The sequence below is a fragment of the Bidens hawaiensis genome, unplaced genomic scaffold (genome assembly GCF_021521415.1).
Source record: "Bidens hawaiensis isolate Kalapana, Puna unplaced genomic scaffold, B.hawaiensis_p1.1 tig00011511_1, whole genome shotgun sequence".
Taxonomy (NCBI): domain Eukaryota; kingdom Viridiplantae; phylum Streptophyta; class Magnoliopsida; order Asterales; family Asteraceae; genus Bidens; species Bidens hawaiensis.
Window position 1 is genome coordinate 47716 of NW_027491902.1, and position 26429 is coordinate 74144.

Consider the following 26429-nt stretch of genomic DNA (forward strand, 5'->3'; position numbering starts at 1 on the left):
AAATATCCCTACACACAAAATGATTTTGATAGCTAATTTGATGGTTGATATAGGTAGATGTTGGAAGCAAGACACATGACATTAACATTCCCATTAGGCATTGGCTAGCTTCTAAGTCACCATGTGATTTGATTATAAGCAATAACAATTACCCAATCAAACAAGATTAACAGCTTATAAGTGATACCATCAACAACTTGAATATGTTGGTATCAAACCTATTCTTGTCGACAAAGGAATTTATACATCCTTAACTCTTTTCTTGTTTTGTAATTTGATATGTATCATTTTTATGAGAAAACAAATAAGTGCATCAAGTATATCAGATTTTTTTTTTCAAATATAAAATTTAATTTGAGTTTGGTTTGATTGTGTTTTTTTATTGAATAACCATATGTTTCGATTGTAAATTGTGTCTTTTCCATGTTTAAATTAAAATTTATATGATCATATTTAGAATTGTGAATATTGTGAAATAAAATGATAACATTATTAAGAATTTTAAACTAGTACTTGTTTAGGTCATTTAGTTTTGAAAATTTCAAACAACTCGAATAAGAGTTAATAATCTGTAAAAATAATAACATAAAAAGAAGCTCAAATCTCGTTAAAAAAAAGTACAGCAGTTAACAAAGATTTATATAATTTTGAATAAATTACGAGACTTCTATCAAATCTAAGACCACGCTTAATCAAAACTCTTCACCCTTAGACGTTATGTGACGTGTGGCGGTCCAGCCGAGAGTTTTGTAAAAAATGGTGTAGTGGTAAAAAAAAACCCACAAAATCGGCCATCATTAGTAAACATGTTGAAATTGACACTTTTACTCAAAACATGATGTGCACATTGAAAGAGTCAAGGAACAATTAATCTATACTTAAGACCTTAAGCAATTTTTTTTCTACTTACATGGGTTAAACCATTTAAATTATATAAGTGGTAACTTATAAAAATAGAAACGTATTACATTAAATAAATATGAATTTAATTTACACTAATAATTTACAAAATTATAAACAAATCATAAATCTTTAAAAATTTACTTAACGAATACACTGCAAAATGAATGGAATAATATAACGTACCTGGATATTGAGATTCTTTTGATGAACCTAGTGGATTAGCACAAAACATATGATTCAAAACGAATTAATGTTTAAATGAGTATATTGCATTTATAACAAGATGGAGCTTATAAAATGTATGGAATTATTTTAAAATGAATTTTAATAGATACAGTAAAAATGAAAAGTATATTTCGTGATTTTTTAACTTAGTTAAAAAAAATGAAGACAACATGCACAATTGAAACGTACGTAATAAAAAGGTTTCCTTTAATCAATTTAGAAAACAATCAAATAAACAATGTAAGTTAGGAAATAAGTTGCAAGTTAAATTTATTAGTAATAATAATAAGTCAATTATCAATAAATAAAAATTGATATGTATTTTAATTTCTTTTTAAATTATTTAATTGTGAAGAAAATCTAAGAATGCTTGATATATATGGAAATAATAGGGATTGACCAATAAGAATAGGCCATTTGTCTAAAATCTCTATTTTTTTAATAGTATACTAGGTTAGATCCCGTGTTAAACACGGATGAAAATATATAAAACTTCATATATACATATATATATACATATATATATATATGTATGTCTTATACATTTTAATGAATTGTAAACGGCAGATAATCTAACATTGTTAGTATAATGTATCACATTGTTGTTTTAATTAAAAAAATCCAACATACAAAGAAAAATATAGATAAGTAACAATTTAAAACATATTTCTAACTTATACCATGAAATAAAAAAATGCATATTAATAAAACTTCATCATGTACTGAAATCATATGTTGTAAGCTATTAATCGTAAACATGTAAATGTTGTAACATAAGTTGTGTGTTATAAAACTATTTACATTGAAATTATAAAACATATAAGTACACAACATAAAAAATGCTACAAATATGAATATAACAATGAGATATAACAATTATAATTTTGATTAAACCGTTTAATAAAGCAACAATAAACCCAAACTTCCTGACTTAAACCACCATTGCAATCGAAACATCCATACATCCAGTCCAAACATTCATAAATAATTTCCCAAAATTCAAAAAAAAATAAAAATAAAATAGCAAAGTCTCAAAATTTTAGAAAATAACAATGAAGACAATTATTTGCCTTTGCTACTCAATAAATGGTGATTATAACCATTTATTTTGAAATGTTCTCCAACTTATGAGTTAATGTTTAAAATTAAATTGTTTATTAGGTTGATAATTTATTTATAGAAATTGTATACTTAACATCCTATGTGAATAACCTAGTTAAATGACATGTGGAAAAAATATGTTGCTTTAATAGTATAATAAAATTTAGATACTCACTTTATAGCATCTGAATCAAGGGTCAAGCTATTTTACAAAGGGAGACAAAAACAAGAATGATGAGAATGATTTATAGTCACATAAAAAAACCTTTCAAAAAAATTTAAAAAAATTAAATAAAAAATCATAACACAAAGTTTAATAAAAAAACAAAAAAAAAAGTAAAAACACAAAAATGTTTCCACCATCTTTCTCGTTCTTAAAAAAAAACAATGTTAATTTGTTAAGGGAAAAAGATCATTGTGTCTTTTTGTTTATCATTGTCTTTTGTGTTTATTTTCATCATTGATTGTGTCTTTTTTCCTTGACATTGTGTCTTCTTTTCTTGATATTGTGTTATATTACTGAACATTGTGTTATATTTTGTTCGGCATTGTGTTATATTTTGTGATTTATTGTGTCTTTTTTTAGTTATAATTGTGTCTTTTGTTCATTTTCGTCATTGTGCCTTTTGTCTCTGCATTGTGTCTTTTTTTTGGAACGAGAATGACGAGGAAAACATTTTTGCTTTTTTAATTTTTTTGTTTTTTATTTATATTTTGATTTATGATTTTTTTATTAATTTTTTGGAATTTTTTTAGAGGTTTTTTGTGTGACCACAAATCCTTCTCACACTTCTTATTTTTGTCTCCTTTTGTATTTTAACCTTTCCCATGAAGCAAACTCTAGTTAAAATACAACATAGAAGATTAATACAAGGTTAGCATGATCAAACACAATGTAGACGATTAGTACAACATAAAAGATTATTTGTTGTAGCAACAAGTGTTATAATATACGTTAAGTGTAAATAATAAATAAATAAATAGCTTTTAGGAAAAGTTAACGTACAAATTAAATTAGCATGTTAACTGTGAGAATCAAGTAGTGTAATTATACAAATACATCGTAGTTTAATTACACTACATTATAATGACACTATGTTGTATATATAATTGCACTACTTGATTTTCATAGTTAGCACGTTAATTTAATTTGTGGATCCAATCCATAATCTTCTATGAATAACTAAATAAATACCCTTTAATAGGATACTCGTTGTGTGTTTTGTTATCTTTACGTTAGTATTTCAGTGTCAGTATCATTGTATCAATACGTATTGGAAGCTTACTACAAATACTATCAAACATAAGACCATTCCCATTTACAAACCAACCAAACTCAATCTTTATTATAAAATTGATTTTTCTCTCTTTCACCAACCCAATCCAACCAAACCAAACTTTTCACACACATTAGCAACCCAAACTTCTCTATTTTTTATTAATATAATTTATAATTGTTTAGATAATAAGTTTTATCCGAAAAATCTTATGAACCAATACGAAGTTGACAAGTGTCGGATAATGTAAATCAGTAATGATTAAAATTTATTTTATTATAAAAATATATATTTTTTTGCAATCTTATGTTTTTAATAAAATTTATACCTGTGCGTTCAAAAAAAAACAAGACTGTGTTTTTAGTTTTTTTTAAAAAAACTTATTTATTAAAAGTTATTAAGGAAAAACATTTTTAGTGTTAAAATTAATTAGTATGAAAAGAAAAGTAAAAATAAATTAAAATGTGAACCAATACTTTAGTGATATGTGGCCGTGATGGTAGTGGGCAAACTAGTTTGTGGTGACATACTAGTTTAGCCATGTTTGGTGATTTTTTTTTTTTTAAATAGTGTCCCAACTCAAACCACTTCACCAATGAGAATAAGTCTTATTCATTCATATTGGTGTATCAATACCATCCAAGAGCATGTTTCGGATTGAGTTTGGAAAACATAATTTTTTGACCATCAAAAAAAGTCTTTCTTATTTTAGTTTTTTGAAAGAGTTAAAAAATGTTTTCTAAAAACCATAAATCCTGGTTTTCAAAATTACTTTATGAAAAAACCAATAAGTCAATTAACTATCCCAAACACGCTCCTAGGAAGACAGGAGTTGGAAGTCACTCACACTTGTGTCATGATAAGGATGAACATATAGCATAGTAAGATGCGGACTGAGAACTGAGAAGTGATGATCGCCATTATGATAATGAAAATATACATATGCAATTTTTTCCTAGATGATTACTTAATCAAGCATTAGTATTAATAAAACAAAGTTCTCAATATATATATTCTTATCATTTTTTTGACCTTCAACCCCCTACATTACCTGTAAGGCTGAATGTCTTATATTTATTTGTTTACTTGGTTTAAAACAATTTGACAAATGATATAACAAATTCATAAATTCAATAGTTATTTATCATACCCAAAATCTAGAAAGGAAAGACAAACTGCAACGTAACAACAAAGAGAATCAGGATTGTGTCTGTCTATAATGGTCAGAAAAATAACACATTATCCAACTCATTTCCTTACTCATATAATCAAAAACCAACCATTTATTCCCTCCTACTACGATCCCTATTATCATATCTTGTGCTACTTTTAACACGATCCCGATCACGATCTCCCTCCTTGCTCCTCTTATGCCCGGCATCATCTTCGTGTGTTGTTCTTCTATACGACTCGTCTCTTCGGTTATCCTTTTTCCTATCATACTCATCTTCCCTATATCTTTTCCTGTCATCCCTACTGTCACGCCTCCTATCATCATCACGGGCTCTATCTCTGTCATTGTTCCTAGATGTTCTATGATCCGACTCGTCTCTCTTGTAATCTCTTCTTCCCTCTGATGTGTGGTGCCTATCATCTCGCCTATGCTCTCTTCTTCTTTCATCCACCGAGTCTCTATGTTTGTAATCGTTTTTATTTGTTTCATTTGACGCCCGGTGACTCGGTTTTCGATACGCGTTACGGTCATCCGCCTCGTGTCTTGGTGGCTTCTTTCTTTGTGGACTTCCATGAGTGTCATCATCAAACACCATGTCATACCTATAAAAATAACTTTGTGTTAGTCTTAGAGAGCATGCAAACCTTGAGTTAAACAAGCAAACATGGGTGGCAATTTTGACTCATTTACTTATGACCAGTAAATGAACCGAACATTTTCAGCGAACAACTTGTGAACCATTCGGCTAGATGTTCTTTTATTTCATAAATGAACGAACATGAACAAAAACCTTTTTTTCATCAAAGTTAAACAAACGAACATGAGCACGTCTTGTTCGTTCATTTATGTTCGTGAACATTCTTTCATATAAAAATTGTTTGTGTTCATTCATTTACTTTCATTTATGTTTGTTTAAGTTCGTTCGTTTACATTCGTTAATATATTCATTAAAAACTTATGGTCCATTACAACTTAGTCTAGCTTTAATAACTTTCTAGGCACAACATATTGTTCTCCATGTTACTTTTAACTGGTTTTAGCGTTCATCTATGTTCAATTATGTCGTTGCTTACTTTCATAAACTGTTTGTTTATATTGTTAATAAGCATAACTAACAAACATAAAAGCATAAACAAGCACGAACATGTTCATTTTCTTAACTGACGAACATGAACAAGAATACATTGTTTTCTTTAATTGTTCCATTGTTCGTGTTCGATTGTTTGCTCGGTTAAAGCTATACGAAAGAACACGATCACACTTAGTTCGTGTTCAACGGTTCGTTTACAAGCCTGCATATGGATTGGCTAATCTAGGATGTGGGCTGTGCATTATTTCAGAGTGTTCAAGTGGGCCAAATAGAAAAAGTTTGCAAAATGGTCATTTATATATAAAGGTGTTTGTGGCTCAAACGGTCAACTAAAAAAAACACTTGATTTGACCCATTACCCGACCTACCCATCTTGCCACCTCAGAGTGCATGTATAGAGGTTTACAAACCTTGAGCTATTGTTGCCACCTTTTCTAGAAATATCATTATCCTTCAAGATGTACTTTGGAGGTTGTTTGTCATCAGAGCTCCCGGTGCAGTCTTTTGCAATATGATCAAGGGAACCACATTTGAAGCAACCTTTACCAGCTACAATGAAACCAAAAATAAACGTCTAATAAAACAAGAGCTAAATATAATAACTTAAGTTCAGCCAAACCATTTTTACCTGTTCCAGACCGATTCCCTTTACGCCTGTACTGGTTCCACATTCTTGACACACTTTGACTGAAATCCACGTGTATTCTCCTATCATCTATTAACGCATTATCCATCTGTCATCATATATTGTAAATAATACTTTAGAAATAACATATTTGTAGCTACAAATTTCTTTAAATGACATAAAACATGAAAATAGAACCATGTGTACCTTGAAGTATGCTTGCTCACAAGCTTCTTTGTCCTCAAACTCTGAAATATAAATACAAATGACAATTTCAGATTAAAATTAAACTAAAAAGTAAAAAATAAAAAAGGGTCAATTTCATATATACCCATATAAACTTAGAAAATATCAAATATACCCATGCAAAACTAAAAATATCACCCATTCTGTTACAAAGTAAATAAAATACAGTAAAACATCTATAAATTAATAGTGTTGGGACCGGGATATTTTATTAATTTAGCGAGATATTATTATATTGATAAATTAATAAATTACTAATTTAAAGAGTTGGCTTATATTCGTGAGCAACTCTCAATTAATGCATCGACCTTCAAAATTTCCATGTCTGTGCACTTTACCTATTTGAATAAAGCAGAAACAAGGACATTCAAAATTCACATGTACGTTCACACATTAATGAACTTGTCAAGTTCAATGTACATAGATCTATATTGACCACTATAAAATGTCTAAAGATAAATTTTAAAATCACATCAACTATGGCTTCTAAACTAAAAGGTGTTAAAAAATCAACGATGACCAACTCTTCACAACTTTTTGTGGCAATACGAGAATACAGTGCCTCAACTCTTAAGTGCAATGGGGAGCTCAGAGCATGTTTGGGATTGAGTTTGAAAAATGCTTATTGGCTTATTGGCTTTTTCAAAAAGCCATTTTGAAAAGCCAGGATTTGGGGCTTTTGGAAAATTGCTTTTTAACCTATTCAAAATGCTAAAATAAAAAACATTTTTGTGATTGCCAAAAACATTTTAACTCATTAGCTTTTTGAAAACACCAATAAGCCAATAAGCATTTTTCAAACTCAATCCCAAACATGCTCTCAATATAGATTTGAAGTTCACAAAAAAAACAAGTGACCATGGATTCATTTTTTACTAGACAATCCTAGAATTTTGAAATATTTAAGTAATTATTAACTTATAGTTTCGCTGGGACCAATATATTTACATTGAGATTTCAAAAAAATTATTATTTTATTATTTTATCGATTGGGGTCCAATTTTCTACTGGTCCCAAGTTGGGACCGGACAAATTATTAATTTTATCGAGGTTACTAATTTATCGAGTATTAAATTATAGACGTTTTACTGTATCAAATATACTTAACTCATTAAAAAAAATTTATTGAATGACCATTTTACCCTTATTCTTCTAAATCTTCAAAATTTCAAATATGCCCATCTTTAACTTTAAAATTTTTTTATTTGCCCATGTTTAGCTTAAATTTTACCCATTTTTTAACTTAATTTTTTTATCATGCAACTATCTGGTTGAAGTTTGATTCTCTTATTCAAATATACAGCTTCTATTGTTAGATTATCCGTCATCGAGAGAATGAGAGAGAGAGAGAGAGAGACGACAGTTCGGTTTTCTTGGTTATCATAGAAGTCAATCCAAATCAAAAAAATAGGGTTTCACAAATATAATGAAAATGAATAGAATGGTCATTAAGTAAAAATTCATTAAAACTGGGTATATATGGCATTTTTAGTTTTAATTGGGTGTATGTAATATATGATATTAATCCTTAAAAAATATCAATAGCTACAAGCAGAATGATAAAGATAAAAGACTCACCAATAAAGGCATAGCACAAGCTGTCTCCAGTTTTATAGTCACGGATTATATCAGCTCTGCAAAAATTCATAATATTATAGACATTATTATTCTAACAAACAGGAAATAGATCTGGTCAATTAGAAAGATTCAAGATTTGATAACTTACGAGGTCACTGTTCCAAACCGAGAAAAGATAGTATTCAGATCCTCATCCTGTGATAGAAAAGCTAGAAAATTAACAAAGTATATAATCATTATATATATTTAGTTAAACGGTTTAACAACTTACTTCAGTTACAGGATTTAGTTTGCATACAAAGAGCACATTATCAGGAGGTTTAATCTCAGCATCTGGAATATCGCCTATCTGAAATGCAAAAAAAAAAATGACAAAGTGTGAATGTCTTATGTTGACTAGAGGTAGTGTAAAGAATAAGATGGTTGTAGTGAAGTAATGTTTATTACTTGAAGGTGTAAATAATACAAAGGGGGAACCACCTATATATACACAAGTAAAACCCTAACTACAACCCATAAAGGGCTCATGGGCTTTAGCAAACTACATGGGCTAAAACCCTAATTAAAACAACTAGCAATACATTTAACACTCCTCCTCAAGTTGGAGCATAGATGTTAATCATGCCCAACTTGTTACAAATGAAATCTATCTGAGCTTTCCGGAGCGGTTTAGTTAGAATGTCTGCAAGCTGAAAGTTTGTCTTCACATGAACCGGTTGAATGGATGGAGGATTAGTTTGTGTGCCTACTACTCGATCTCTGATAAGGTGGCAGTCGACTTCAATATGTTTTGTCCTTTCATGAAATACTTGATTTTTGGCTATGTGAATGGCTGATTGATTATCACAGTATAACCTCATCAAGTCATTAGAAACAACCCCGAGTTCTATGAGAAGACGACGTACCCATGTCATCTCTGATGTTACATCTGCCATGGCTCTATACTCCGATTCGGCACTCGACCGGGAAACCGTGTGTTGCTTCTTACTCTTCCATGATACAAGATTTCCTCCAACAAACACACAATATCCGGTGGTAGATCGTCGAGAAATCGGACAACCTGCCCAATCTGCATCTGAGAACCCTGATATCCGACCATCTCCTTCTTCCGTGAAGGCACCCACACGACAATGACCCTGATCAGAGTATAATATACCCAAACCAGGTGAGGTCTTAAGATATCTTAAGACACGAAGGGCAGCATCCCAGTGACCGGTGTATGGTGCAGCCATAAATTGGCTCAGAACACTGATAGTAAAGGAGATATCCGGTCGTGTGACGGTTAAATAATTAAGTTTACCAACCAATCGTCTGTATCACTCAGGATCTTTCATTGGATCTCCTTCATTTGGGAGGAGTTTCTTTGTAGGAAGCATTGGGGTATCAACAGGTTTACAACCTAGTAAGCCACATTCGGTCAACATATCAAGGACATACTTTCGTTGGGAGAGAAGTATTCCTTGTGGAGAGCGAGATACTTCTATGCCAAGAAAATACCTCAATCGACCTAAGTCGCTGACCTGAAACTGAGACTGAAGAAACTGCTTGAGTTCGGTGATCCCGACCTCGTCATCACCTGTGATTATAATGTCATCCACATAAACAACTACGATAATCCTCTTTCCTTTCTAGTGTCTAAAGAAGACAGAGTGATCGTAGGCACTCCGAGTCATCCCAAACTGTCCCATAACACTAGAGAATCGACCAAACCATGCCCTGGGAGACTGTTTAAGACCATATAGAGAACGACGTAGTCTGCAAACTTTCGAGGCCTCCTCCTCAACAACGAACCCTGGTGGCTGCTCCATATATACCTCCTCCTCAAGAACACCATTAAGAAAGGCGTTCTTGACATCAAGCTGGTGGAGCGGCCAATGATTAATGGCAGCAAGAGCGATACAAATACGGACAGATGGCATCTTAGCAACTGGCGAGAAGGTCTCATCATAATCAATACCATATGCCTGAGAATACCCTTTTGCGACCAACCGAGCCTTTAAGCGGTGTAAGGAGCCGTCCGGGTGTAGTTTAACTGTAAACACCCAACGACAACCAACAATACGCTTCCCTTTAGGAAGTGTTTCAAGATCCCATGTATGATTGGACTTTAGAGCCCCAATTTCATCTTCCATAGCATGTCGCCATCCTGGGTGAGCGAGAGCGCTCGTCACATTTTTGGGAATCGGGTAGGAATCAAGGGTAGTGGTGTACGCATGAGATTCAGAAGATAGGTGGGTGTAGGCAACATAGTCCTGAATCGGGTAACGAGTGCATTTTCGGGGTTCTTTGCGAAAAGAAATAGGTATATCGGGTAGTGGTGCACCAGGAGGATCATAAACGGGTGTATCAGGGGTAGTGTCTGGATCGGGTAAGGATGTATCAGTGAGAGGTGTAGATTGTTCGGATGCAGACGGAAGATCTGAGGAGATCTCAGGGTTGCGGTCTGGATGTGAATCAAGTGTCTCTAATAGTTGACCCTTACCTCGCTAGCATATGTGAAAAGTAGTGGCGGAGGTTCAGTCGGTGGGTCAGAATTAGCAGATATAGGATCTGTAGAGGGAATCGACACAGGAATGGTGGGGAGGAAGGGAGATGTGGGTATATCGATGTCAGGAAACGGGTCAGAAACAGGAGTGGAACACTCGGGAAAGTAAGGATACTCATGAAAGGTGACATCAGCACTAGTAAAGTATCGGTGAAGTGATGGGCTATAGCACCGATACCCTTTTTGAACCCGTGAGTAACCAAGGAAGACACAACGAATGGCTCGGGGATCAAGTTTGATGGTTTTCGGACGATGGTCATGAACATAGGCGACGCAACCAAAAACTTTAGGTGCGAGAGGAAATGGATCATCGTTGGGAAATAGTACAGAAAACGGTGTTTTACCATGAAGAACGGGTGTGGGCATGCGGTTAATCAGATATGTGGCAGTGAGAACGGCATCTCCCCAAAAACGATGAGGAACACGTGACTGGATCATGATTGTGCGAGCAACATCCAATATGTGACGATTTTTGCGTTCGGACACACCATTTTGTTGAGATGTATACGCACACGATGACTCATGAATAATGCCGTTGGTTTTTAAGTATGAAGAAAAGTCGGTGGAAAAGTATTCTTTAGCATTATCAGATCGTAAAGTTTTAATGGTGGTGTTAAATTGGTTTTGAACATAAGCATTAAATTCTCGAAATATGGAAAATACCTCACTACGAGATTTCATCAAATAAACCCAAGTAGTGCGACAATAGTCATCAATAAAGGTAATAAAATATTCAAAACCCAACGTAGATTTGATAGGGCAATGACCCCATACGTCAGAATGCAACAGTTCAAAACAAGAACTGACTCGATTAGGCACCCTAGGGGGATAGGGACGCCTGGTATGTTTACCAAGTTGACACGACTCACAATGAAAATTAAAAGAGGAAAGTGGTAAATCTGGTCGCATTTGCCTTAGAACCGCTGTAGAGGGATGACCTAACCGACAGTGAGCCTCCCTGACAGCGGAATCACATAAGTTTGCTACAGGATGCGAAAACAGGGATATACGATAGAGACCTCCTGATTCAAAACCAGTACCAATTACCCGGTTTGTTCCTAGTTCATGAAAAACGCAGTGAGTTGGGTAAAAGGTCGCAGAACAGTTGTTTTGTTTGGTAATCTGACTCACTGAACAAAGACTGGTAGGAAATTTAGGAACAAATAGGATAGAAGACAGTTTTAGGTTTTCCGAGTTGCTGATGGATCCTATGCCGAGAACGGGACATGAAGATCCATCGGCAAGACGTACCGGTGCATGGGAAACATTTTGAAGACTAGAAAAAATACCCTGATTCCCAGTCATGTGATGTGTGGCTCCAGAATCGATTACCCACGATGAGTCGAGGCTATAAAACTTACTCGGATGTGCTGAGTTGGTTTGAGGAGGATTCAACTGGGAGGCAAGAAACCGTTGAATCAGATCATACTCCTCCTTAGTAAATGTATACGTGTGTTTTTCGTTTCTCATGGTAGATTCCGGCAGTGAACAGTAACTTCCAGCAGCGAACAGTAACTTCCGGCAGCGAACAATAACTTTTCCTGCAGTGAACAGTAACTCGTCGTGCACAGTAAATCCGGCGTGAACAGTGACAGTACTCCGACAGTGGCTGGCTGGACAGGTTTGAAACAAATCCGGAAACCGGTGCTGGGGTTTGTTTCAGATCTGGTGGCTTAGGTGCTTGAACAAACTCGAACACAATAACCGAGACAGACGGAAAAAGAAAAGGTTGTTATATCAGAAAACTAACAACACAGGAACCTTGGAAGTAAAAAAAACAACAGATCTGGAAAAAATCCGGTGACCGGAAACCCAGTCACGCGCCCACACGCGCCGGCGCGTGGGAGACAGTGACGGCGCGTGGCGGCGCGTCAGGCGGCTGGCGGCGATTTTTTTGACGGATGATGTTTCGGAGGTTGCTGATTACGATGGTGGCGGCGGTGATGGTAGGAGGTGTCTCGAAAAAAGATTTCGTGACAAAACAGTAGGTATAACGAGGTTAAAGCTCGTTTCAGATCTGGTAGCGGGCTGGTCAGACTATGGTTCGGATCAGATGGCGGCTAGGGTTTGGATCGAGAGCCGTAGCTCTGATACCATGTAAAGAATAAGATGGTTGTAGTGAAGTAATGTTTATTACTTGAAGGTGTAAATAATACAAAGGGGGAACCACCTATATATACACAAGTAAAACCCTAACTACAACCCATAAAGGGCTCATGGGCTTTAGCAAACTACATGGGCTAAAACCCTAATTAAAACAACTAGTAATACATTTAACAGGTAGCAAAGTAGACAGGTCAAGTGGGACGGATAACGGGTCAAAACAAGTAGTTTTATCGCATATTTCAAAATGGGTTGAGTTGACCCGAAAGACTTTATGTCCAAAATTTTCAAACTTTTTAAATCAGGCCTGTAAGCAGACCGAACGTCCGGTGAACTGTTTGGCGGGGAGTTCGATTATGTTCGTTTATTTAATAAACGAATGAACATGAACACATGGTTCATTCGTTCATTTAGGTTCGGGATCGTTCGTTTACACTGGTTCAGTTTTCGTTTTATGTTTGTTCATGTAGCTCACTTATGTAGTTTAAATTTGTTAATACATTCAATTAAATATTCTAGGCCCATTACAAGTTAGTCTAGTTTTAATTATTTTTATGCCCCGCACATTGTTGTTCACATTTATTTTAGTTGGTCTTAGCTCAGTTATGTTCATATATCTATGTTCAGCAATGTTCATTCGTTTACGTTCGTGAACCATTCGTTTACATTGTTAATTAACGAGGATAAACGAAAATGTTCATCTTCTTAATGAACAAGCATGAACATAAAAACCCTGCTAATTTAATTGTAACTGTTCATTTGGTTCATTTACAGACCCGTATCTAATCACTTAGTGTGTCAAATATGTCTACACAAACTATTTAATTTCACGAATAATTAATATGTTATAACAATAATCATTAAAATAAACGATACGTACACTTTCAAGCACAACTGCTCTAGAATGTGCTTCTTTGGCCCGAATGACCTGCTCAAGTTCTGCTGCATCCAATTGCTCATCCAACGGCACCCAATCATCTTCAAGCCTCACTTCATCATCAACCTATATTTGTAACAAATTATTAAACATTATAAACTCAAAAAATATCAAACTTGTAACCCTTTGTGGTCATTTATATTTATAACTTATTACCTCATCTTTTGGCTTTCCTTCAGGTGAAGCATCTGGAACTAGCTCAGCTAACTGTTCAGGATCCTCAAAAGGATCATCAAGTATATAAGTGTGCTTGATGCTGTGACAAAATTTATTAGTTTTGTAAGTTAGTAGAAGTTTAAAATCATAGTATGAGAATGTTTGATGTACCGAATGTTTTTATATGGTCTGTTTTTATCGTCCACATAAGCTTCATTAATCCTGGTGAGAGTTTCAAACCCTTCAGCCACCTCACCAAACACCTATAGTAGTTGAACAGCATATATCAATATAAGATGTTACAATTTACTAAGTAATAAATAATCAAAAAAACATATCATGAACCATAAAACTTACAGTCTTCTTTCCATCGAGGTAGTCAAGATCATCACGCAGTGTAATGTAAAACTGAAAAACATAAAATGTAACAGTGAGTATGCACTTTATAACATATTACACTAAGTATCGTTTTTACAAATACATTGTAAACTTTAATTTAACAAGTGTACAAAAACAACGTTAAAAGTACCTGTGAAGCATTATGATTCTCTCCTGCACTAGCCATGGCAATTGTACCCGTCTTTGTATGCTTTAGATCCAAATGAATCTCATCTTGAAAAAACCGAGCTTGATCACCATACAAGAATCTGAACGATAAAGCCATCAAAATGCTAATTTGCACCAAGCCTTGACTGTTTAACTAACGATCAAGATTCTTAAATTCAGCTACAAGCAAACTAAATATTTGGTTTTATAAAGTTTTATAGTCAAGCCACCTGAACCAAGCTAGCGGAATAAACACATTTCACACTCAAATCTTAAATTTACTAGCAATCTTTTCATGAGCCATTAATTTGTTAATAAATCTAGCGGTCGTTAATGTAAAATGAAGGGACTACATTTTAACCGAGTCTTGTAATTACAATGAAGGGAGCAACGAGAAACCTAACTAAGGTCGGTGAGCTAAAGACGAATAACCCCTAACTATGCAATACTAATAATAATAATCTAACAGTTTAATCGGATCTCATATCTGGTGTTTCCAAGTAGCAAATGCGCGTAATATAAGTTTTAGAAAATTGAATCAAAAGTAAAAGGTAGAGTTAATTGTGTCACTTGTAGATAGAATCGCCACCGGAACCGGTTGCAGTGGGATCACCGGTCTGAGCAGTGAAATCCTTCTGAACGGTGTGAAAGAGACAGCCATTGTAATACTTAATCCTGCACCGATGAATATAGAAATGTAAACCCTAGCTAAGATAATACTGATTTGATAATGATAATAATAATAATAAGGAAAGAAAAAGCAATGAAGAATGAATTAGTTAGGGTTATTCATACTTGCAGAGTTTGAGGAAATTCTTGGAGGTGAGAGGGCAACGATCCGTATGCAAATCGATAACGATGTCTCCCAAGCTTGTCACTACCAGAACCGACATTTAACCTAACTGATGCAGAAGGTAATAGCAGAAGGTAATAGCAGAAGATGATGAAGATGGTTTAGATTAGTAGGAACAACGCTCAGGCCTAGGGCTGGATTAATACATGTTCCTTTAGATTGTGTTCAATAACTCAATAGTGTTGGGTTACCCAAACCCAAACCCAATCCATATTATTATTATTATTATTATTATTATTATTCGTGTCAAAGGATTGTATACACATAAATTCAGGTCAATCCAAGCATAACCCGTTTAACCTGTATTTTTAAAACAACTCAATTTTTATAATAACACAAGCAAATAATAAAATCAAGACATTAAGATGCAAAAGTCCAAATAAAATTTAACCACAAGGTTAAAACTAGTAGGCTCAAAACAAAATTAAACCACACAACTCCAAACAAAATCAAATCAATTGTTTGAATTTGGCTAGTCGGAGAGTCGGAAATGTAACTTGGGAATTGAAGGCTGCACTGTAAAGGAAATTTGGGGAATGAAATAGTAATTATGTTCTCTAGCACGTTTCAAGAGTTAGGAGGAAAATAAAAATTTTAAAATATTCAAATTTAAACGGGTTAACCGGTCAATCCGTTTTTATACAGGTCAACCCGAACTGTTTTGAAAGCAGGTCAAGCCGAACCCGGCCCATTTTCTAAACGAGTCATGTAAGCTGACCCAAAACCTGTTTTTTTCGTGTTGGAAGTTGCCACCCCTATTCAAAATTGTGTTCAAATTCGTATGATTATGTTCATTCTAGATTTTAAATACTTTTTAATGACTTTGTATTCTTAAAATATATATTGAAGAAAAATTATCACTTACAAAACATATATATATATATATATTATGTAATTATTTAATATGTAAATTAAAATATGAATATTAATGTTAAAGAAAGCGAACACAAATTTGATAGCCGGACCAAATTTTTGACGCTCACAATTTCTTGTAAGCCAAATCATACAAAATATTGTTTGTGTACATCTATGTTTGTTCATTTGTGTTCGTGAACCGTTCACAAACACGTTCACTTTACAGTTCACAAACATATAGTAGGGGCATGTTAGAAGTTTCGTTGGGACCTGACCTACTTATAGAAGGAAGTGAACTTCATTTTACACAAATGGGATCAAACTCGATGAGAATGTAAATCACTTACGTCCTAATATGTTGTATTCGTCCGCGTTTTAATGCCTAGGACTAGGAGTCGTTGATTGATGAGGAGAGTGACAAGTCATACTTATTGTTTGACAATCTAATATATGTTTTTGATATTAGAAGTTGTAGCACTACATGCATTTTGATAGTTGACGGACATACCTAATTTATAGGTTTCAAGGCCAACCAACACCAGACGTAGACTGGTTTTTTATTGACAGATGGTTGAAGCAATCAACCTCGTGTTCATTGCACCAAGTTTCTAACCTTGTTGGTTACAGTTTTTTCTTTCAAGCTTTTTTTTTCTTTTTAATATTTTCTTTCTCTTTTAGGGGTAATCCTTTCTTTTCTTTAGTGTCATCCAAATTGATAAATTTAAAGGTGCAAGAACATAAACATAAAGTTCATTCTTATGATTAAATAAAAGATACATTTCTAAAAGGATTTCTACAAAAAAAATTTAAATAAGTAAATCTTTTGCATTGGTTATTACTTCTTATATATCTAATGGTATTCTATTTTATCAGGTGACCGGATCCAATCGGAAAATTTTAATCTTAAGTTGATAGAGCGGAGCCCGGTCCTACACACCATTTTACAAGTCGAGCTTAAATTTAAACTTCAGACTTAATCCAAGCCAAGGCAGAGCTTCATAAATTTGAACGGCCTGAACTCGAATATTGTTAAGTTCAGGATCGTCTTAGCTTGTTTACACCTCTAGAAACTATAAACAATTTGTGAAAATGCTCAGTCGCCAACCACCATTGAGTTATTTTGTAACTAACTTTGACCCATTTTTATACAACATTTTCAGGCCCGTTTTCTCCTTACACGATGTCCCGATTCAACATAGAAAAACAAAAGATATTCAGACTAACCCATTTCCAGTAGTTTGGGTAAGATATTCCAAAATTTACATGACTACTTGAAAGAAGTTGTTTCCATGAAAATTTCAGACAACACCATCTATCGATAATCTATATAACCTCTATATTTTATAAACTGTATACCTCATTGAGATAGTCTAGCAACAGATGCAGCACTCACTATATCAACAAGCTGTTCATCAAGTTCTAGAAGCTGCCCCGAGTTTCTAAGATGATGATACGACGGTGCCATAAACTTAGCAGCCAACTCAACCAAATCCCACTGGCAACAATCGGCACCAATTTGAATCATTTTAGTTGCCATGTTAACTGAATCTAAGCAATTCATAATTACTTCTAAACATTCTTTGTGAAGGTCCTCTAGAAGCCAACTGTCTGATAAACAGTACAGTTCAACATATGGAATAACTTGTTCTAACTTCACTTGTTCGTCTAGGTTATGCCATAAACAACCGTGTTTGGGTTTTGGAACAAGTTTACCAGAATACAGCCAGCTTACTAGTCGAACTAGCGCGTTCCAACCGAGGTCAATCTTTATACTTTCAGACTGACTGCAAATTAAAGATATATGATGAAACAGTCTGATGAAATATGCAAATCTAAGACTAAATATGAATACAATCTTGGTTTTAAAAAACGTGAGGCTGTATGTACAACCAGAAGATGCATATCTTTTATATACAGCATTTTTATCAAGTAAGCATATTATATTTTCTCATCCATTTGGTTGTTTCTATATCACAGCCTCCTATAGGCCTGTAAACGAACCGAAAATTCAGTAAGCCATGAACGTTCGGCGGGAGCCGGGAAGTTGTTTATTTAGTAACGGACGAACATGAATAGAAGTTTTGTTCATTTAGTTAAACGAGTGAACATGAACACATGACTTGTTTGTTCATTTATGTTCTTTAATGTTCGTTCACTTAAATTCGTTTTTGTTCATTCGTTTACGTTCATTTATGTTCGTTATTTACGTTTGTTTAAGTTTGTTCGCTTATGTCCATTAATATATTCCTTTAAATTATTTAGGCCGTCACAATTTAGTCGTTTTAATAACTTTTTAGCTCTAGCACATTGTGATTCACATTAATTTTTAATTGGTTTTAGCTCATTATGTTCATTCATCTATAGATACAGCATTCATTTACATCCACAAACCGTTCGTTTATACTGTTAACTAATGAATATGAACCAGAAAACTCATTCATCTAATTGTTCGTGTTAGCTGGTTCGGTTAAAGTTAAACAAACGAACACAAGCATGTTCTGTTCGTGTTCGTTCGGTTCATTTACAGGCCTAGCCTCCTGCAGGCCTAACTTTGACCAAGATGTGCATGAGACACTGCCTCGAGGCCCTTGAGGCATTTTCCAGATTGTCTAGCGTCTAAGGCACACTTTTTAAAACCAAGATTATAAAATATAAGTACCTTTCTTGCATTCCGGAACAAAGTAAAGCGCGCATGTGATCCGAACTTGCACATAAAATGGCCTTATGAGCATGTAAGTGTGGATGTGACAAAGTACAAAATTCACACTTCCATTCTTTAAAAGTATCACCCTTTGCTTCAAGAACAATATCCCTACAAAACACAAATAAATTGGATATAATACAAATATATAATTACTTAATTAACTTGAGATGGATGTAATTAAGTTGAGAGAAACATATTCTTACGAGAAACAAAAACCATTTGGTCCAAGAGCCGAAGTAAGGTCAAAGGTTGGAAAACGAGCTCTCCATTTGGGCCGATTTCTACAAAGCATTTGCAACAAAGGCTGCAAATTACAATGTTTAGCTAATGTTTTTAAACTTTTCACAAGATCATCGCCCGCCATCAAATGTCCCGAGTACACATATTCTAATAATTTCAACAACGCCTGATGACTCACATGAGCCGAGAGCCGAATCTCATTTCTTCTAGAAGCTTTCCCTTCATACGGGAAAAGTGATGGACACCGGACACTAAGAATAACACCATGAACACTTACACGTTCTTGATTACCAAGAACGAGGGTCAAATTTGTAATTTCATCTTCACTGAGAGAGGTCCCGACCCTATTTCCAAGTTTTGATGGAAACCCATAAAACCCAAAATAGCTAAGAAGATAAGCACAGTACCATTTTGATCCTGAAGAAAACGAGTTGATGCAAATGTCCTGCACTAGAGATATTAGTTGGCATTCGGTTGACTTCAACCAAACATGATCTTTGACCGAACCAGAATGATGTACCAGTTCAGCTAGCCCTAACAAACCAAAAACCATAAATGTTTCATCACCGAGCCATTCGTCTTTAAACTCATAGCAACACATCTTCATGTTATGATCACAATAATGAAACAATGTATTCATCCTGTGTGCGTAAACACGGTCTCTTGACAGCATTTGTATGTAAGATAATAATATGTGTATTCCTTGATTCTTCATAACATACCTACGGTATTGAGATAGACCCGAATAACAAGCCACACTTATTAAGTGTATCACTTGAAGACTATCCGGCACCATATTGTTGGAACATGATGACATGGCGTTAAGGGTATTCAATAGGTACTTAATATCTTCCTTCGCATTTGGCTTTAGTATTCCCCATAATATTGATTTTGTCTGTGATGAAATGTACTTTGAAGGAGAGTAAATCATTAATAAAACCGCTCTCGACACTAGCTCGTTTTCTACATCTTGGCAACACTGACGTGTTGAACGCAATGAACTCGCAAATCCTAAGCTGTTTAAAGACATACATAAGCAAACAAACTAAAATAGTAACACCAGCAAGGCAACAATACATATTAAGGTGATCAAGAATATTACCATGCACATGTGATGAGGACTTTAAGGTGGTTTTCACTCTTAACCATTTGTGCGGTTAAATCTTCTGCGCAATGTGCTGCAAGCCCACCAAGAATATCCCATACATGAGGCTTAATTGAAGGTAGAAAATTAGCACTTAAACCATCACGTGCAATGACTTCCGGTTCGTTTAAATGATCAGGGATTTGGTTAATATGGGAATCATCTAGAAGCAACTTAAGAAGAACACTCTCGATTCCTAGTTTCCAGAAGTAATTATGATGCTTTCCGGGGTAACAAACGATCTTGCACACGCAACAAGCAACCTTAATTAGTGACATTTGTTCTTTAGTAAGCTTTCCTGAATGCAAACTCCAGCTGTTTAGTCCACCAATGATGGATTTAACTAATGTCTCACTGTATGATTCAATCATTGTGAATCTTCCTTCTTCGTTTACCTAAGTGACAGTAAATTATGTACATGTTATTACAAAGTTTAAACATAAATTCAAAATGATATCAAATGATAAATGGTGAGCATTGAGTATTGATAGACCTGTAAACGAACCAAATCGGTTAACTTTAACAGAACAAACGATCGGACATGAACAGTTAAACGATTGGAATTTTCTTGTTCGTGTTCGTTTGTTAAGAAAATGAGTGTGTCCATGTTTGTTCATTAATAGTATAAACGAACAGTTCACAAATGTGAATAAAAGAACATGACTGAACATAGATGAACAGATATAATGAACATGACTGAGCAAACACCAACTAAAAGTAAACACGAACATCAATATGTTGGGCCTTAATATGATAAAGCTTGACTAAATTGTAATGGTAGATATTATGAATTTCATAGAACTAGAATAAACTGTAATGAGCCTAAAAGACTTAATATATATAAACTAGCTTACGCAAACGAAAACTAACGAACATAAATGAACATAACAAACAAATGAATATAAACGAACGAACATTCACAAACATAAATGAACAAACGAGACATGTGTTCATGTCCATTCCTTAAGTAACTGAACAAAAAGTTCTGTTCATGTTCCTTTGTTTATTAAAAAAACAAACATAAACAAACTTCCTGTTAAATGGTTCACAAGCATCGTTTACAGGCCTAAATATTGAATATTGTCTAATACCACAAAGCATTCAGCAAGTGTAAATCCAGCAAGCTGTAGATAATTAGGGTTTAAACCATCCATTGATTCCATCATCAGTTGTAAAGGAGAGTTTCCACTTTCTAGAAGCTTCTGAGCTCCATTTCTACATAGAGCTGGTACCCAAAATTAGGAACTGTTTAGAAAAGCAATAATTAAATATAAAACATTTAAAACACTAATTTTAAATACCTATAGTCGAATACAACTGCAAAACCGCAGCCTTCACAGAAAGCATAGGCTCGAGACTCAGAGACCTCAATACTTCCATTAATCCATTATTATTCCAAACAGAAAATCTAGAATACGGATAACGGTTAAGTATATAACTCAACAGTGAGATTGTTTCAACAAAGAACTCGGGTGGTTTACTCCCGCCAGAATGTATATGATGGATGATGTAACTAATCGTCTCAGTTTCTTCTAGAACCTTCCATACATCTCTCTCTTTTTTGGAACTTAGACACGATAAGATGGTTTTCAATGCAGTGGCACATAAAATAATAACTGGTACATGGCATGAAGATAAAGAAGATGATAACGGGTGGATTATATCCAGCACGAAAGACTCAGTTACTGAATAAGGTATAACATTCACCAATTTTACAAACACCTTTGAAGCTAGTTTCATAACTGCTTCATTTTTTTGAAGAAGTGTGGTTCCTAATGCTGGTACAATATCAGCAACTGATTCCTGACATTTAAAATAAAATATCAAAACCTGACATTATAAATTAGATTTGACAATGATATGCTATCATAACTACCTTTACTAAAGGATGCAGTGACATGTCAGGAGTTATACACTCGAGAAACGCGTCAATGGTACGAACAACGTGTCTTTGTGTCTCGACATCTGTACATGACCATCTTCGTCCTCCCTCTTCGTTTCTGTGAATCAGCAGTTTTTGTTAAACCGCATCATCAAAATGAACACATAACACCTTTTAACCTTTTATTATCAGATTTTTTAGGGCCAATATGACCAAACTTTGGAAGATAAATTTCATATTAGGGTAACAAGATGATTATCTAAGTATGCAACTAGTTAACTCCTCAAATATTCAGAATTTGACAAGCACTACACATTATTACAGCTTCAAGCAAACCCTAAACCCTAGAAATCACATCCAAACAATATCTGCTCATGCAATTATGTAATCAAATTCCTAAACACATTCTAATTATTCTGATAATCAGTAATCAACATCACATAATCAATCACTCATCGAAAATAAACCCTAGAATATTCCGGTTATCAATTTCAAACCGATTTTCAACGATTAATATAACCGAGCCACAATTCGAGAAGTTAACGAGAGAATTTGAGCCTTTTGTGCACATAAACAATGAAAATGAAGCTGAAGAAGTGAATGAACCTGAGACCAAGACCTAAAGCGTTATAGAGGCGGCTACGGAGAGTGAAGAAGCGGCCGTTTAAGCCTCGATTGTTCTCTGCAGCCTGCTTTGATGACGATGATCGCATTATTATGACGGTGTGTGATGATTTGCGATTGAAATCAATTATTTGAAGCTTGTTTTGGATTATCAAGTAAGTGTGATGTGTGACCGTTTCTTTCCAATTTGGTGGTTGTGATTAACATTTTGGGTTTGAAAGGTAGCCTTTTTATGGAAAGGAGACCTGCAGCTGGCTCCTTACTTTTCTTAATATCATCATGTTTATCCCATGAAGAAACACTATATCATCATGTTTATCCCATGAAAAAACACATTAGATCGAAATGGATAGTCGGAACCTAAGTTTTCCCCAGGTGTGAGACTACTGAGTACCGTGAGTCTCGTTACAGAAAGGACATGACGGGGGTCTTCCCGTAACCATCCTTCGGTGTGAGAATAAGTACTCTACTGATCGGAAATAAGTACGAATACAAGTAATTGCTTAGAGCGTGTGGGAGTGAATGAATACCTCAAGGTGATGACTCGAGTATTTATAGCCGGAGGTTCAGGGAAGGTGATTGGTGGAGTTGTCACTATCAAGATATTCATTTTCTACCTGAATGGACACATGTCGAGCGTTCATCGGATGTGACAGCCTGACCACGTTTAGAGACGGTTATCAGGTGTCCAAGTGTCATCTTTCCATTGGTCGATGTCGCTATCAGGGAATATTGGGAAAATCTTCTATAAGTAGTTTGTTACAACTGCTCTTCCATATCACGTGAGGACCTTGTGCATGAGGGTCTTTGGTGTGGCCCGCGGGTTCCTTTCGCGGATGCTCAATGGTAATCCGCGGGTTGTACTAGGGACCCGCGAGGCCATGTCTCTTGATCCGCAGGTAGTTTTACTACCCTACATCTATATCCCAATTACTTTTGTTTAATAACACGGGACGACTGGGTGACGGTTAATACTTGAGATCTTTAAGGTTTCAGGTTCGAAATATGATTTAGAGGATTTTTCATAGTGGTGGGGTTTCTCTTTTTAGTGTTCTTGGGTGAAATGAGGCTTAGAGTGTCGAAATCAATATGAACGGTTGACATTCCGTCTAAAGAAAACTCAATTAGGTATTGGGTAGTTCCAAACGTTGTTCAATAAACTATATATATCAAAGAGAACCTAAACATAAACAAAAACATAGGTTCAATTTGTTACACGCTTACACTACTTACTTTATGTTCCAAGTTTTGAAAGTTAAAACGCAAAATTAACAATGATATTGAGGAATTGAAGCATTAGTGACTTGTAGGTAGAGAATTTTATAAACCCGCAATACGTACAAATCTGTCAAAGAAGAATAGCTCAACAAGTATAAGGAAGCCGCGTAGTAAATGAGCCGGTTGTCGCCTCATCAACGAAGGAGAAAAACGAAGACCAATAGCGGCATATGAATACCACTTATATGAATACATTTATATAAGTTAATAAAGGTTACGAAAGACTCATTTTCCTTATTGTTAAAGCTCATTTTTAACATTTTTCAACATTGTGGCCAAAATGACCTACGAGTGGTGCACGTACATCGGGCCTAAGCCTATGCTCTCAGAGTTACCAGCATACATAGTGACTATATGCTGCAAAAAGTGAGGAGCAACATACCATACGTCGATCGACATATGACATGGGGTGAGTTGTGATTTGATGTTTTGGATTTTACATGTGCTCGATCATGCATGTTATCATGTATACTCATGTAGCATTCCTAATAAGTTGTTAGTCGTATACTTTCATGCTAGATATATTAAACGGAAGCTAGATCAAGATCAAGCCTCTAGATGGATCTTTGTGTTCCAAGCTTTTAGGAAGTATAGGTTGTTGATGCTAAATACATTAAAGGGAGCTAGATCAAGATCAAGTCTCCAGAGGGATAATATTGCTCCAAGTATTTAGAAAGTATTGTACTAAGTAAATCAAACATGAATTGTGATATACGTAAAAGGGCTTGTGTAATAAAATTATTTAATAAGTCGTAAAATTTCAGGTGTTATACTTGAGTTTTTCCTACTTAATAATCCTAACGTTACTTTACGCTTAAATCTAATCTCATAAAAACATCAGTGTACTGTGTTTTTTGAGCGTTATTGCTCACTATTTAAAATTATCTAACATATCTTCGTGTAAAACACCGTATTACAAAGCTTGGCGCATAAAACTAAGCTTATTAAATGATTGAAAATTAAGTAAACAAACATGTGTGTTCCTGGTCTCTGTTTTTCTCAGGCTTAGTTTCAGGGTCGACTCAATGTCTTTGGAGGCCTAAAACTAACTAAAATGTTGAGGCATTTTTCTTTTTCTTTTCTTTATGCGTATAACTCTAGAGAGTATACAAGAATTATAGAATATGGATTATATGCAGTGATAATGGATATGAATCAATCCTTCTTAGCTTGTGGCCCATCAATGAGTTACGAATTCTAAAAGAATTTTACTTTCAAAATCTCATAATACATATATAACTCATGTTTAAAATGAAGGCCCTTAAAAAGCTGGAGGCCTAAAGCTATTGACTTATTTAACTTACCCACGAGACGACTCTGCTTAGGTTTAACATCTTGAGTTTTGACGTGCTGTCCTGTACAATTATCGGGTTGTGTTAAAACAAATATTAGGGTGTGTTCGTTTCACAGAATTCGTGAGAATTCAAAGGAATTGGAATTAAAATCCCATGATATGACGTGCTCGTTTCGTTGGAGTTTGGAATCTTATTTGCCTTTTGATGTGTTCGGTTATCAAGGAATTGGAATTGAAATTGGAATTGGAATCCAATTCCTTCAAATTCCTTTAAATAAAGGGATTCTAAATCCTTCCAATATGTGAAGGATTTTAAGTGAATTCATTGGAATATTTTGTCGATTTTTTTAACGGGAACGATGAATAAAATATTTTGGTATTTTTACTTTTTTTGTTTTCGATTTATATTTTGAGTTCTGAATTTTTTATTATTATTTTTGAATATTTTTTGAGGGGTTTTTGATCTTAATAGAAAACCTATAAAAAAATTAAAAAAAAATCATAACGCAAAATATAAATAAAAACAAAAAATCTAAAAATACTAAAATGTTTCCGCCGTTATCTTCGTTAAAAAAAACTCGATTCCAATTCATGTCAAACGAACACATCAAGAATTGAATTGGATTTCAATTCCTTCAAATTCCAATTCCTATTGGAATGTTCATATTCCAAATTCAATTTCAAATCTTATGCAAATTCCAATTTCAATTCCATTCCATCCCATCCCATCCCATCCCATCCCATCCTGTAAAACAAACGCGCCTTGTAATCACAAATGAACTCCAAAATTGTTTTGACTTCAATAGCGAGAGGAGCAAACTTGTTTTATACAAAACTCCAATGTACAAACTTATAATAATATTATTATTATTCTTTTGTGTGTGTATTATAGAAAAGAGAAACCAAGGCTCACCCTCCCAACGATAAGATGTTCAACACCATCATCCAAGCCAATAGCATCCTCCGTCTTCTCCAAAACCTCACTCCATCTCGTCCATCATTCCTCCCTTCATTTTAATGCTTAATTCCGTTTAAATTCAACCTTAATT

At 34.5% G+C, this 26429-nt stretch overlaps 2 protein-coding genes across 2 annotated transcripts; both read right to left on the reverse strand.

Annotated features, from left to right (window-relative positions):
- Positions 1–4575: 4575 nt before the first annotated feature.
- Positions 4576–15409, reverse strand: LOC143538237 (peptidyl-prolyl cis-trans isomerase CYP59-like). Its single transcript, XM_077031838.1, has 14 exons — positions 15302–15409; positions 15077–15181; positions 14490–14607; positions 14318–14368; positions 14132–14223; positions 13961–14060; positions 13748–13870; positions 8491–8568; positions 8368–8414; positions 8220–8275; positions 6603–6643; positions 6399–6504; positions 6181–6319; positions 4576–5282 (listed from the first exon to the last, which is right to left on the reverse strand). The coding sequence occupies exons 1-14, from the start codon at positions 15397–15399 to the stop codon at positions 4790–4792; spliced, it is 1647 nt and encodes a 548-aa protein (XP_076887953.1). The 5' UTR covers positions 15400–15409; the 3' UTR covers positions 4576–4789.
- Positions 15410–17183: 1774 nt separating this feature from the next.
- Positions 17184–22910, reverse strand: LOC143538238 (BTB/POZ domain-containing protein At1g04390-like). Its single transcript, XM_077031840.1, has 8 exons — positions 22791–22910; positions 22179–22302; positions 21604–22105; positions 21394–21527; positions 20261–20697; positions 19122–20174; positions 18874–19026; positions 17184–17998 (listed from the first exon to the last, which is right to left on the reverse strand). The coding sequence occupies exons 1-8, from the start codon at positions 22895–22897 to the stop codon at positions 17572–17574; spliced, it is 2937 nt and encodes a 978-aa protein (XP_076887955.1). The 5' UTR covers positions 22898–22910; the 3' UTR covers positions 17184–17571.
- Positions 22911–26429: the final 3519 nt, after the last annotated feature.